General features: G+C 43.9%; 1 protein-coding gene across 2 annotated transcripts; it reads left to right on the forward strand.

Annotated features, from left to right (window-relative positions):
- Positions 1 to 12,884: 12,884 nt before the first annotated feature.
- On the forward strand, positions 12,885 to 14,782 carry MIND (septum site-determining protein (MIND)). Of its 2 annotated transcripts, XM_087660884.1 has the most exons (2): positions 12,888 to 13,256; positions 13,339 to 14,782. In XM_087660884.1, exon 2 carries the CDS (start codon positions 13,461 to 13,463, stop codon positions 14,427 to 14,429), a length of 969 nt encoding a protein of 322 aa, XP_087517010.1. In that variant the 5' UTR covers positions 12,888 to 13,256; positions 13,339 to 13,460; the 3' UTR covers positions 14,430 to 14,782. The 2 variants fall into 2 exon arrangements, with proteins under 2 accessions (XP_087517009.1, XP_087517010.1); XM_087660883.1 differs by having other exon boundaries at positions 12,885 to 14,782.
- Positions 14,783 to 15,085: the final 303 nt, after the last annotated feature.

Here is a 15,085-nt window from a genome sequence, read left to right on the forward strand (position 1 = left end):
CTCTAGGGGACCGAAGAGGCGGACTTTTGGCAGAATAAGGTCTTTGAAGTTCCACATTCTGTACAAAAGATGGGTGTGCGACATTAGCATGCTCGCCTGGATGGCCTTTTGCAACACCTTACCCTACGAGAGGAACAACTCTACATTCATGGCATACCCTCGTAGGGTAGGAGTAGATTTTAACGCTACCCTCCATGGACGCTATGACTTCCCCATTATCTATAATCCTAACTGTGCCTCTTTTGAACAAGCTCTCTGTTGGGGTAAAGGCGCCTCCGCCGTGCTGCCCCGTGTATTATTACACTGACAGTACCCGCCACTACACACTGCAGGTGGCGGGCGCCCATCACGTCACTTTATTCTTTATATTCATTTTTTAGTGACTAGTAAATAAAGGAAGGCCCAGTCACACATTGTGACTATTGGAGTTCCCATTTCTTGTCTCTCTCTTTCTTGCTCTTGCTCTCCCACCATAGCTCGTGTGCAAGCTTCGATCCTTTTCACCTTTCAACTGGTATCAGAGCTTGGCTTCCTTTTGCTTGAGCTCGACTCGGTGCTTCTCTACCTTCGCATCAACTCCCTTCACGCATTGGATCTCCATCCCGGCAGCCATATCCGATCTCCCCGAGCTCCCGTCACTCCTCGGCTTCCCGAGCACCTTCCCGGCCTATTGAGGCACCTTCAAGACATTGATATTGAGGTATTTGATCATTCTTTCAGGGTTTTATTTTAGTCTATAGGTTGCAAACAGCAAGGGCAGCCATGGCTTCAAACCCTTGAAGCCTATTCCCCTCATATTGTGCCTTACACCTATCAAGGCTCAAAGAGACTTGTCATAGGCCTTTGATAGGCCCTTCTTGAGCCCCCCATTACCCCCTTTTCAGCCCATGTGGAGCAGCAGCAAGTTCAGCACCAACAGGGTAGATTGCACCATTTTTTTCAGGCTGTTAGCACTCGTCTACTTTAGCTCCACACTTGGCCATTGCTTCTTACTCTCTACCTTGATCAAGAGGGCTATAGACTTCATGTTTGATATCATTCAAGCTTTGGGCAGTGGTCCTGATCATTCGGGGCTGATTTCTTTAGATTTGGGACTGTCATAAACTATCACAACAGGTTGAAAACAGGGCAGCACCATTGGCATTAGCATTTGTTGCTTATACTCCATTCCGGTTGTGCTATTTGATGCCCGTATGCGGTCTACATGATGCCTAGTGCCTTGGGAATGTATGCACATGATTATGCCATGATTTTGGCCTGAAATATTGGCTGATTTGGGACTGTTATTTACTGTTATACAGTGCTGGAAACAGGGCAGCCACACTTGGCATTGGCATTTGATGCTTATACTCTACTCCGGTTACCTTGTTTGATGCCCGTATGCGGTCTACATGATGCCTAATGTCTTGGGAATGTATGCATTCGATTTGCCCATGATTTGGCATTGTTTTTGGGCTGGAAATTGACAGTTTTGGACTGTTTAGAGCTACTGTACATGAGCGGGCTGAAGCTCATTTGTCACATGTATTGCTTCTCTATCGATACCGGATGTATGCTATGGGTTATGTCATGATGTATTACACTTGGGGGATCGACTTCGAACTCATGATCGTGATTCCGGAATGCTTTTGAGCATCGCATTTGCTCCGTTGTTATTGGTTTGTCATTGGCAGTTTGGTCGACTTGACTGGCATTTGGGCTGCTTATGCCTATTGTCTGTACTTGACGGATAAGCTCTATGCATTACATGCTTTGGTCCATGGTTGATGCCTCTTAGTTCGTCCATGCTTGACAGATATTTTGGAGCTCCAATTTGGATGTTTTGAGCACTTTCGACTCACAGGGATATTGAATTTGGCTTGCTACTGGATGTATTGACTTGACAGAGATCTTGCCATTGGGATTATGTCTTGCTTAGTGGTCGCTACATCAGTTGCTTCATGTATGTCATGCTCTTGGGAAGCGTATGACGCATTGACTTGGTCACTTGTCACTGGTACTTTGTCTTGGGTTGCTTGAGCCCTTAACTCGATTGTATGCCTTTTGTGCTAGTGGGAGCATCTTGCATGCTTACTTGACCTTGAGCAGGGATTACATGCTATTGGAGCAGTCTATGTCATTGAGCAGTTATGGATGTATTGAGACTTTGGGATTATACTCCGACAATTGGATGTTGCATTGAGTATATGTCTTGGTTCACAGGATGCTTATGAGCTGAGTCTCAATTTTGGATCCGCTTTCTTTTGAGCAGACACCTATTTGTGTCAGGTTTTGGCAGTTGGTTCTATATTTTGCCTAGATTGTCTGGGGTGTGCCTCTTACTGGCAGATGCTATTTGACATCTCTCGGTGTTATGCTCATGTATTTTCACTGTCATTTGGCTTTGCTTTGTCCTCTTTATGCTGGCTTTGGACCTAGCATTGTTTAGTTGACATTAGATACAGTTTTGGGACAGTTTGCTCTCATTATTGCAATTCTGAAATTTATTACAGCAAGCATTTATTGGTGGACTGAGCAGTATTTTTTATGTTGAAATATCCTGATTTGGTGTACCGCACCTAGTACTAAGTGGGCAACATCTTTTGGCACACTTTTCTCGCCATTTGGAGCTCATTTCAGTGGATTTTGGGCATTTTCTGCAGTAAAACAGCCAGCAGTTTTACATTGTCTTTGCATTTCCAGCCTGCATTATGGCATCCTCTTCGACTGATAATGCCATATTTAACATCACAAAGTTGGATGGTACCAACTACTCTTATTGGAAGAGTCAAATTTGGCAGGTCTTGGTGCAGAAATCTCAGATTAAGCCACTTCGGTTGAGTGGGGAGCAGCCTGAAATTATGGACAATGACGACTCGCTTGAACTTGATGAGCTATGCAAGTCCACGATTGTATTGTCTCTCACTGAACAGGTACATTATAATGTATTTGAGAAAGCACAGAGTGCATGGGATCTATGGAATAAGATCAAGAATCTTTATGATAAGAAAAGTCCGGCGAGTCAGATGTACTGGTTGAAGCAACTTATGGATCTGCGCATGAAGAATAATGTGACTATGTCTGCTCACTTGAGCCAGTTCTATGCTATACTGAAGAACCTGACTTCGCAGGATATCACCTTTGGAGAGGAAGTAACTCCACTTTTCTTAATTGGGACTCTGAATGAGTCATGGGATGTATTCCGCACTGCCCTATATGCCTCTAGTGCTACTGTGAAACTGAATGATGTTGAGAGTGCTCTTCTGTAGGAAGAGGTTAATTGCAAAAACTTGGATGCCTCTCGTGTTTCACATGCTTTGATAGTTAGAGACAGGAATGACATGAATGATCGTGGTAATAACCGTGGCCGTGACTCGCAACAGAAGGGTCAGTCTAAATCTCGTGGAAAGTCGCGTAGTAAGTCGCGTGGGCGCAACGCTAATGTCACTTGTCATCATTGTGGGAAAAAGGGCCATATCAGACCACTGTGTCATGAGTTGCGCAATGAGAAGCACAAGGATAAGGGCAAAGAGAAAGTGCAGGAGAAGTCCTCTAATCGCAGCATAGTACCTGCGAAGTCTAGCGTCAAGATTGAAGAAATTAATGTCATGCAGACCGAGGATTCCGATGGTAGTGATGAGTTCATACTTGCAGCTAGTTCTTCTGATGCTTCACACTTGACTGGGACACCTAGTATGTATGCACAGTGCTGGTTATTAGATTCAAGTGCGTCCTTCCATGTGACGCCTTACCGTGAGTGGTTTCACTCTTACCGTATTGTATCTGGATCAGTCAGACTTGGAGATGACAGGTCTCTTGATATTGCGGGTTGTGGAGATATTCAGTTGCAGTTTTCCACTGGCAGTTCCTTTTTGCTCAGGGATGTACGTCATGTACCTGCGCTTACGTGCAGTCTTATGTCTGCAGGATAGTTGGATGATGCAGGGTTTCATGTCTGTTTTGGGGATTCTGCCTGGAAGATTACCAAAGGCAGACTTGTGCTTGCTAGAGGCGCCAAGGCTGGCAGCCTCTATCCTCTTGTTGTATCTGGGTCTTCTGTAGACCATGTTTTGGCAGTGGGCTCTATCCCACATGTATCACTTTGGCATGCCCATTTGGGGCATATGTCTTTGAAGGGAATGAAAATGTTATCTGGTTTGCAGTATCTTCCGCCTTTGGACTATGCACGTTTTGACTCGTGTGATCATTGTCTTTATGGTAAGCAGAATAGGTCTACGCATAAGAAATCGGGTAGGCCATGCATGAGTGAGCCCTTGGCTTTGGTGCATTCAGATGTTTGTGGGCCCATGCCATGTATGTCTATGGGTGGCGCGAGGTACTTTGTTACCTTCATTGATGATTTTTCTAGGAAAGTGTGGGCTTATCCCATAAAGCAAAAGTCCAATGTCTTGGCAGTCTTTCAGCGTTGGCTTGCTCTTGTTGAGAACCAGACTAGGTATAGGTTGAAATGCCTTAGGAGTAACAATGGGGGAGAATATGTCTCACGTGCTTTTGAGCAGTTTTGTGATGACAGGGGTATTAAGCGTCAGTTGACCGCCCCTTACACCCCCGCCCAGAATGGTTTGGCTGAGCACATGAACAGGACTATTCAGGAGCGTGTCCGCTCTATGCTTAGTCATGCAGGCCTACCATAGAGCTTTTGGGCTGAGGCAGTTAGTACAGCACTGCATGTCATAAACCAATCGCCTTCTAGTAGATTGGATTTCCAGGTTGCAGAGGAAGTTTGGGCTAGTAAGCCACCCTCTTATGCGCATCTCCGTGTCTTTGGATGTGAGGCATTCTGCCATGTGCCCAAGGACAAGAGGAGTAAGTTGGATCCAAAGAGCATTAAATGCATCTTTCTTGGTTGTGGTGATTCAGGAAAGATGGGCTATCGCCTATGGGATCCGCAGGCGCGAAAAATAGTACGCAGCCATGATGTAGTCTTCCATGAAGACAAGATGCATAGGCAGCTTGAGAAAGTGGTTGAGATCCGCAGAGTGATCTTTTAGGAGGAGCCTAGAGCTCCTGCACAGCCAATTGGACAGCCTACAGCTGCAGCAGATGCTCATGGTCAGGGTGTTGGACAAGTAGTTGGGCAGGCAGCAGAGCCTGCAGTGAGACGGTCTGTTAGAGACAGACGTCCACCTGATAGATTTCAGCCCTCTATGCATTATATTTTGGTTACAGATGCAGGAGAGCCTTTCACTTATGATGAGGCTATGCGCAGGGGTGACAGACACTCCTAGGAGAGGGCTATGCAGTTTGAGATCGACTCCTTGCATAAGAATGAGACTTGGGATTTGGTTGCCTTGCCTAAGGGCAAGAAGGCTTTGCCATGCAAGTGGGTGTACAAGCTGAAAAGTACCCCTGGACACCCCAAGCCAGCATACAAGGCCAGATTGGTAGCAAAGGGTTTTAAGTAGGAGCATGGTGTAGACTTTGATGAGGTCTTTTCTCCTGTGGTTAAGATGACCACCCTGCGCTTGGTCTTGGCTTTGGTTGCTCAGCTTGACTTAGATCTATATCAGATGGATGTCAAGACGGCTTTCTTACATGGAGACTTGCATGATGAGATCTATATGGAGCAGCCTAAGGGCTTTGCAGAACCCGGCAGGGAGCACCTAGTGTGCAAGTTGAAGAAAAGTCTTTATGGCTTGAAGCAGGCACCTAAGGAATGGTATCATAAGTTTGATGCCTTTATGCAGTCACAGGGCTACAGCAGGAGTGCTATGGATCCGTGTCTTTACACGAAGAAAGCCCGTGATGGTTCATTGCTTATTTTGGTACTCTATGTGGATGATATGCTGATAGCAAGGAAAGCTCATGATGAGCTAGATGCTCTTAAATCTCAACTGAAGAAGAGCTTTGAGATGAAGGATTTGGGACAGGCCTCTCACATACTTGGTATGCGCATTAGACGCGACAAGCATCAAGGACTCCTCTACTTGTCACAGAGGGAGTATATTCATAAAGTCCTTGAGCGCTTCCGCATGCATGACGTAAAGCCTATTGGCTGTCCATTGCCTTCTTATGTGAAGGTATCACAGGCCAATTGTCTGCAGACAGATGAGCAGAGGGCCGAGATGGCCCAAATCCCTTATGCTTCAGCCGTGGGCAGTTTGATGTATGCCATGATAGCCACTCGTCCAGATATTGCCTTTGCAGTTGGTGTTGTGGCACACTATATGGCTACACCTGGTAGGAAACATTGGGATGCCATGAAGGGTATCATGAGGTACCTGAAGGGCACAACAGATATGTGTATTTGCTATGGCAGCCAGGATACAGGGGTCGTGGGGTACACTGACTCCGATTATGCAGGACATGCAGATAGTAGGAAGTCCACTTCTGGCTATGTATTCACCTATGCTAGAGGTGCTGTCTCTTGGATATCCAGGGTTCAGAAGTGTATGGCTTTGTCTACCACTGAGGCCGAGTATGTTGCAGCTACTGAGGCTTGCAAGGAGGCCATATGGCTAGGCCGTCTAGTTTTGCTGACCTTGGGATTGATGCTGTACCTACACTGCATTCGGATTCTATGAGTGCCATTCAGTTGGCTAAGAATCAGGTCTTCCATGCGAAGACAAAACACATTGAGGTGAGGTATCACTTCATACGTGGTGTCTTCGATCCTTCTCACCTTTCACTCTCACCTTCACCTTTGAAAGCCTAGACGTTTCCATGACCCACTTCCTCAGTGACTTTTCCTCTTGCCCCAAACCAGCCTTCATAACCACCTGTAACTACCTTAGGCTTCTTAAACTCTTACTTAAGCAAGACCCTACTCCACAAGAACATGGCCTCCCACCCCTCTTTTTTTATCTTAACGCCATCGCTAGCTGTGCCATGATGCGCTTGATGATAAGAGTTAGCCTTCTACCTTCTTTTTGCCTAGCTCTTCTTGAAGATGTGAACGATAGCCAATTCACCTATGTAACCACCCCTTCCTCTCCACCACTTCACTCCATGTTCGCATGAATCTCAGGGGATACATGCAAAGCTTGCAGTTTTTTAGCAAATCTATCTGGCCCCCTTCTCCATCTCACTCTAACGATGAAAGTTAGAAATTGGATGTCATCTTGGATTAATTAAAAATTTTAAAAGAGAAAAATTTAAAAAAAGAAGAAAAATAAAAGAAATAAAGGAAGGCAAGAAAACACATCACAAAAAGAAAAAGACATGGAAAGAAAGACTCACATGAAGACACAACCAGGACCACATAGGACACGATCATTGCACCTAAGGGTTCTCAAGTTAGGCGTGTCCGGTGGCTTTGATCGGCCGGCTCCACTCCTAGCCCCCTAGCCCCTTTTTGACCCCCCACTTCATACTTAGGGCACATCAAGGGTAGGATATACCTAGGGAGGTAACACTCGGACCTGTCACCCTACGCTACACACATCGCACCTCCCTATCGCACGAATGGGGTCCTCAAGTGTGGGACATCACCTAGGCTTGCCTATGGTTAGACCTAGCTCCCCGTTACACCAGCACAAGCACAATGCACCACACAGTAAGGTAGACACTCCCCTTAGGTAGAGCACCGCACCTTCTCCTTTTAGGTACTACAAAATGCGGCAAACCACCAACTTTGAAAGCCCCATCATCCACTTGACATCTGATTGGCTTCTCCATCAACCATCATTGCCAAAGCTTCCAAAGTATTTGAGTCCACATGTGGCCCTACCATCACCTGACCAACAACTTGCCAACCGCCTACCCTTTTCCAACAAACAACTAGAAGTGCCATGGGACTGGCACCCGTCTCGGAGGAGGGTAATGTTAACCTCAATTCGAGATGGCAAAAAAATGAAAGAAAAAGTGAAAAAAGGATGGAAAAAGAGCAAAGGCATAGAGGCGGCCCCTAAAGCTAACTTGAGGCAAAAAGTGCAATTTTAAATGAAAGGTGCCTCAAAAAACTCTAAACACTCTTGTAAAAGAGCGCAATGCTCACTCCTATGCCATTTGTAAAAGAATAGACAGGTATAGGCTTAGGGCATGAAGCAAGAAGAGGGAATTAGAAAAAGGGACCTTGCCACAATGGTTGGTCATGTAAAAAGGAATGGGTGCCCATGGGATTTTAGGGCTTGTATATAAAGTTCAAAAAGTAAATGGAAGCTCATTCTTTGGTGTCTGGCTAACAAGAGTCGTCTCTTCTTCTCTTCACCTTGCCTGTGTGTGTGCTCTTGAGAGAGGGAGTGTGAGAGTGTGAGGGAGTGAGTGAGTGTGTGGGAGTGAGGGATCAAGAGGGTAAAGCTCTTCACCATCTCCTCTTCTCTCTTCTTCTCACTTCTCTTCTCTTCTCTTTTCTCGCAGGCACGACTATGGTGGATGGAGCTTGGAGATGGAGGAGGCTTGAGGATGCTTGAGCTAGCATCTAGGATCGTGGAGCTACTGGTGTGTGCGAGAGATGAAGCAACTCATTTTGGCATCAAGGTAAGCTCACTACACCCCGAGAGGATCAACGGCGCATTGGCTAGGTGAGAGATAGCCATGAGAGCTTTCTTGAAACGCTTGAAACAATAAGCGGTCAGTGGGTCTTGGCGGTGGAGCGTGAGCTCCCACTACAACCATACTGTTTCTCACAATTTGGTGAGAATGGATCCTGAGAAGATTCGAGCCATTATTGAATGGCCTACACCTACTTCTGTACATGAAGTTAGAAGTTTCTTGGGCCTATGTTCATACTACAGGAGGTTCATACGAGATTTTGGTTATGTTGCATCTCCTCTACATGACCTTACTAAGAAGCGAATGCCTTTTCGTTGGGGATCAAGGCAACTACAAGCCTTTGAAAGAATTAAGTTTCTTGTGACTCAAGAACCAATTCTCATAGTTCCAGATCTTTAAAAACCTTTTGAAATTCACTGGGATGCTTCTGAGGATTGCATTGGAGATGTGCTTAACCAAGAGCATCATATAGTAGCATTTGAGAGCCGATGCCTCAAGGATCATGAGCTACATGCTCTAGTATATGAGAAAGAGCTTATGGCAGTGATACATGCTCTTCAAGTATGGAATTACTGCTTATTTGGTGCAAATTTTGTTATTAAAATAGATCACCAAAGTCTAAGATACTTCCTCACTCAGAAGAAGCTCTTAGAGAAACATATGCGTTGGGAAAATTTCTTATCTATGTTTCATTTTTAAATCCTTCATACATCTGGAACTAAGAACATGGTAGCAGATGCTCTATTACGGCGACCTCAAGTGAATGCAATCACAACTATTTACCATAATGAGTTCATGGATTTACCCAAAATGTATGCAACTGAACCATATGGGATCAGCTTAACTCAGGTCAGTCAATTACACCTTACTCAATTCGATATGGTTATTTGTATCATCATCAAGCAATTTGTATAGCATTACCATTGCGACACAAGGTAATGGATGAAGCACATGCATCTCCATATGCTGGGCATAGGGGTATTCTACCCACTACTCAAGCATTGGAATGATATTTCTTTTGGCCCATTCTTAGAGCTGACACTGAAAGATATGTTCGCGAGTGCAAGATATGCCAAAAAGTAAAGTATGACAAGCATAAACCACCTGGTCTACTGAAGCCATTACCTATTTCCAATGAACCTTGGAAAAGTATAGCCATGGAATTTATCATGGAGCTTCCTCACACACAAGCATGCAACAATGCAATTTGGACTATCATTGATAGATTCAGTAAGCAAGCTCACTTTATACCTGTGTGAAAGACAATCAAAGCCGATCGTATGGCTAAGCTATTCATTGCTCATATTTTCAAACATCATGGCATGCCTAAGTCCATTATAAGTGATCGAGATCCCCGCATAACCAGCATCTTTTGGCAAACTCTCTTCGAGAACCTCCAGACAAAGTTAAAGTTTTCATCCTCTTATCATCCTCAAACGGATGGGCAGAGTGAAAGTGCTAATTCTACTGTTCTAGACCTTTTGAAATCCTATGTCTCTGATAATCAAAGAGAATGGGAAAAGTATTTGCCTTTAGTAGAGTTTGCATACAATAATACAGTGCACTCTAGTACTGGTAAGGCACCGTTTGAGATCATCTGTGGTAAGCCTCATTTACCACCCATCCTTCTTACGAAGTATAAGATCTTTGCAACAGATGAGTTTGTTAGAGACATTGATACAGCTTTCACTCAAGTAAAAGCTGCTATCCAAAGAACACAAGAGAAGCAGAAATGCGAAGTTAATAAGCATCGTCGTAAGTTAGATCTCAATTTGGGACAACATGTTCTTCTTAAGTTTGAGAAGGCTCGCTTAAAGAAGCAGAAAAGTCAAAAGGGTAAAGTAGTTAAGCTTTCTAATCGCTATTATGGCCCTTTCAAGATCATAGATAAGATAAACGATGTGACTTTTTGTTTGGATCTACCAAGTCATTGGAACATTCATAATGCTTTCCATATAAGTTTGTTACGTCCCTATATTGGAGAACCTCCAATGGAATCAATCAAGGAATATTTACCTGACATAGAAGAAAAAGAAGAGTTCCTTGTGCTTGAAAGAATTTTACACCATCATGACAATACTCTAAGGTCAGGTAAGGTATTATGAAAGTATCTGGTTAAGTTTAAGAATTATCCCCCATTGGACGCTCAGTTTATGACTGAGAGAGGACTACAAGACTTTTTAGATCTTCTTAAGGACTATGCATCCCCTTTATAGTTGAGGTCAACTATTTAGAAGCCAGAGGGATGTCACTAAATTGATTGTTTATTACACATTCTCTATTTAATAAATTTATGTCAATAAATTAATGACTCACTTTTCTTTAAGTGTTGATGATGATCTAGCATGGCCATGAGACCATTTAGAGACCAATATTCCTAGTGCATCACTTAATGGGGTGATCAGAGCACTGTGACAGGGATATCTAGTACATGCATTACAAGTTATGAAGGGGGAAAGAACTGTCTGCCAAGTGTAAGAGTGTACACAAGAACCAAGGAGTTACACATAAATGAAGATGGATTAAGTTCTAAGAAGAGGAAGTGCATTAGCATTGTGTATATGTATTTATGTGTGCATCTGGGGACCCCTAGGAACGTTTACTTGTGTGTAATGAGCATTGTATTCATTTGGGGTCATCCTCTCCCTTACAAGTCAAGGATTAAGGTCTTTTCTTTCATTAAGAAAGACAAGAGAGGTAATTCTCTCACTAAGAAAGACAAGAGATGTGATCCTCTGAAAGTGAGGAGAGAAGTGATTTTCTCTTTCTAAGGTCTAAAAAGACACAAGATTTTGTGTGGAAGTCAATCTTAAGGTTGAGGCCTAATGCAATTAATGAACTCTCCTTAAGGTGGTTGCATGGACCACAAGTTAAGAGTACAATTTGAGAAGTTGTTCTTTTTAAAAAAGACATGGTGAATCCATTTTTGAAATATCTCACCATAGAAAGACGATCTCTAAAAACTGGCCATGAAGGTTATCGAAAACAGTGAGATCTACAACTTTTGTGTTGGACATTGTTTCATCCAAACAACGCACAAAGAGATATCTTGAAATTAATGCTCCAAAGTAGGTCTGGAACAACCACATCTTGCATAAAGATCAATTCAAGTCTCTCTCCAAGAAGAGAAGCTCTTGAAAGCCTATAAAAGAGTAGGCTCTCCTTGGGTGTGAGAGAGGTAGAAGGAAGCATCACTTTGCATGCATCCAAGAGGAGAAGAGAAGGTGCAAGTGTTGCAGAAGCTCTGTTGAAAAAAAAGTGCTGCAGAAGCTCTATTGAAATCAAGTTCCAAGAGGAGAAGAGAATGTGCAAGTGATGTGGAAGCTCTGCTGAAATCAAGCACCAACAGGAGAGACCTACACATATTGTGTAGGACAGAAGGAGACTCAAGAAGGATCAAAAGGTGCCAACTTCCAAGTTGTGCAAGTGTTAGCCGGTTGTATACCATGTAAGGAACCGTGATCTTGTTTCCAAGATCTACAAGTAAGAACTGGCTTATGTGTAATGGAGGAGCTTGCTCCTTGTCAAAAATATAACTCCACACAAGGGGGGAGGGGGTGGGTTGGTGGGGGGGGGGGGGGGGGGGGAGGGGAACTAGTCCATCTTCCAGTCCCTAGTGTGTTGCCAATTTCTCTACCTCTCTCTCTCCCTCTCTACATCTTTCTTGTCTCTCATCTATTCTCCCTTTGTGCCAGCATAATATTCACCATATATATTTTAAGTATATAAGAAAGTCGAGCGTATATCTCATATCTTATAACATGAGGTTTGTAGAGTTTTCGAATCTTACCAAATTTGCATACGAATAGTCTCTACCTCCCGAATGAAGGTCGAAACATGCTTGGAACACGAATCCAACTACATAGATGTAGACCATAGGTATGTTACACTCCCTTGAGTACTCCAAGCTTACAAAGTCAGCCTCGTCAATTGGAGATCATATGAGAGAGATCTTGAAAGGTGTACTCCACACGAGGCTTTCTTATAGACTACTCTAATATCATGAAAAGATAGGGGGAGAGAGGAAACTTGAGCCCCTGTGATTTTCTACCTAATTGGCAACTTCAAATATCCATCATTGCTACCCTCCAATGTGCCAAAAGAAGATCACACCTCGAGGAAAAATATTACAAAAGAAACCAATCACCACAAAGCAAGTGATGTGTCGCCATTGGTTTGAAAGTCTAAAAAGAAATAGAATGTTGGTGAAGAAGTGAGATTTAATTGGGAATGTGCCCGATCTGCTATTAGAGGCTAAGCTATTACTCATCACGCCTTTACCATAGATGTATTCTTCTCCAAGTCAGGGTTCAGCATTGAGAGCCATTTGGACGAGTGAATACCAAAGACACGCTAGCTGATCTATTTTGGCGTGCAAAAGCTTTGGCCCATACTAGAGTGCAAAGTTACATCCACCTAAGTTAATCCATCTTTTACTAGGAAGGTTCAAGGACAGCTTTTGAGAATAATGTATGCAATGTATTTCATTATGTATGATACTGCAGGGATTGAGCAAGAACAACTCTCATCGTTCCAGGTAGGGGAGCTCGCCTTCTAATCAGGAGCCTTACCTTCAGAGCACCGTGCAGGCACGCCCGTGTTAACTGTTACTCGTATCCTGTCGCGATGATGGCTTGTTTACCGACATAACCAACCCTAAGCTCTGCATACGAGCAAGCAGGTTTTCCCTGCAAAAATGGTGTGGACATCCTAGCCAGTCTTTCAACATGTGGCCGGCCTCTGGAGCCCCTGTAGCGTCTCGCCATAGCTCGGCTGTTTCGTTGTGCCATCCATTGGATCATTACTCGTCTCCGCGACCGCAGGTAGCTCATCCAGCATTGGTTCATTACCTTCACTGTTCCCCGGTTTCTTACTCGTCCAGAGATCTCTGCTTCGGCTCTGCAGACAGGCTTCTTCCTTCGCCCCAAGCTTCATTCCATGGTGTGACTGCACGATGGTGCTCAAAAACGGAGAGGACTTGGTCTGTACCACTTGTCTTATGCCAGCGTACTTCTCGGCACAGTAAGATGTTTGTGGACAGAACCTTGTGGACTCACGGTAGACTCCTGTCATGGAGGCAGTTTGGCTTCACAGATGTGCCGCCCAATCAGCCTTGCAGCAGGGCGCATAAGCTTGGTGTTTCAGCAGTTTTGCAATGGAACCGTAAGCCTCAATTAGCAGGAAAGATCCCCAGAGTAGTGGTCATCACTTCAGGCAAAGGTGGAGTTGGCAAGACAACCACCACTGCAAACATAGGCCTTTGTCTTGCACGATTGGAGTTCAAGGTTGTCGCTATAGATGCAGATGTTGGATTGAGAAATCTGGACCTTCTACTTGGGTTAGAGAATCGAGTGAATTACACTGCCATGGAGGTCTTGAATGGGGATTGTCGACTTGACCAAGCACTTATAAGGGACAAAAGGTGGACAAATTTTGAGCTTCTTTGCATCAACAAGCCACGGTATAAAATGCCACTTGGTTTTGGAGGAAAAGCACTCACATGGCTGGTAGATGCTCTGAAAAAGAGACCTGAAGGTTCACCAGATTTCATTTTGATCGATTGCCCAGCTGGTATCGATGCAGGGTTTATTACTGCCATTACTCCGGCAAATGAGGCAGTGCTTGTGACTACTCCTGATATTACAAGTCTGCGTGATGCTGATCGCGTTACTGGGCTTTTGGAGTGTGATGGTATCAAAGATATCAAGATGATTGTGAACAGAGTCCGGAGCGACATGATCAAAGGGGAAGATATGATGTCTGTGCTTGATGTACAAGAAATGTTAGGATTACCTTTGCTTGGAGTGATTCCTGAAGATGCAGAGGTCATTAGAAGCACAAATAGAGGTTACCCTTTAGTGCTGAACAAACCTCCCACTCTTGCAGGCCTTGCATTAGAACAAGCTGCCTGGCGACTGGTCGAGCAAGACAGCATGAAGGCTGTATTAGTTGAAGAAGCCCCTGTTAAGAAAGGTTTTTTGTCATTCTTTGGATAGTATGTCGGGTATGTCTAGCGGGCATTGTGCAAGTGAACTTTTCTTCAAATGCTGGAAAGCAGTTTGAATGTGCAACAAATGCACCACTTTTTGTACAATGAGTTCTTGGTACTGCTAAAATCAAGTGAGTTATTCTTCTAGGACAGTTTTCTTGTGTGTGGGCACTGTGAGTATTGGATACTTCATTTGAAAGAATTTATGTAAAAGTATGGTAAACAGTCCAAAAGCAGCTGGGTCCTCTGATCTTGCTTTGCTGACTTTGCCTAATGGGAATACAAACAGCCACTGTAGTAAGATACTTGTTTGACTTTGATGTAGTTACCAAGACCAAGTATACTTGTTTTTTTGTGCCATTTTTGGGGGCATGGCAGGGGCGAGCTATCTTGTTGTAATGAAAGAAGAATGTCTGCATGTGCATTGCTGACACTACTGAGTATCAACTTAGCTTTCTATGTGCACATTTTAAATTTATTAGGATCACGTTCGAGTAAGCTATGAAGAGCAGGTGTAGGTTCCAGAGGCTAATTTGTGTGGGTGAAAGTCCAGTGTTGTTGATCATTCATTGGCATCATTCACTTACTCTGTTTAGCTTAGCAAAATGTTGGTTGGCTAAAACTCTGCTGTGTATACAGTTGTTTTAATGTCTTCATGTAGAA

This window comes from Lygodium microphyllum, chromosome 20, assembly GCF_053477565.2.
Source record: "Lygodium microphyllum isolate KBCC chromosome 20, Lygodium_microphyllum_v1.1.10, whole genome shotgun sequence".
In the NCBI taxonomy this organism is placed as follows: Eukaryota; Viridiplantae; Streptophyta; class Polypodiopsida; order Schizaeales; family Lygodiaceae; genus Lygodium; species Lygodium microphyllum.

Bases quoted from the DNA above. Each gene is read 5' to 3' on its own strand.
- MIND (XM_087660883.1), top strand. From the start codon at position 13,161: ATGTGGCCGGCCTCTGGAGCCCCTGTAGCGTCTCGCCATAGCTCGGCT.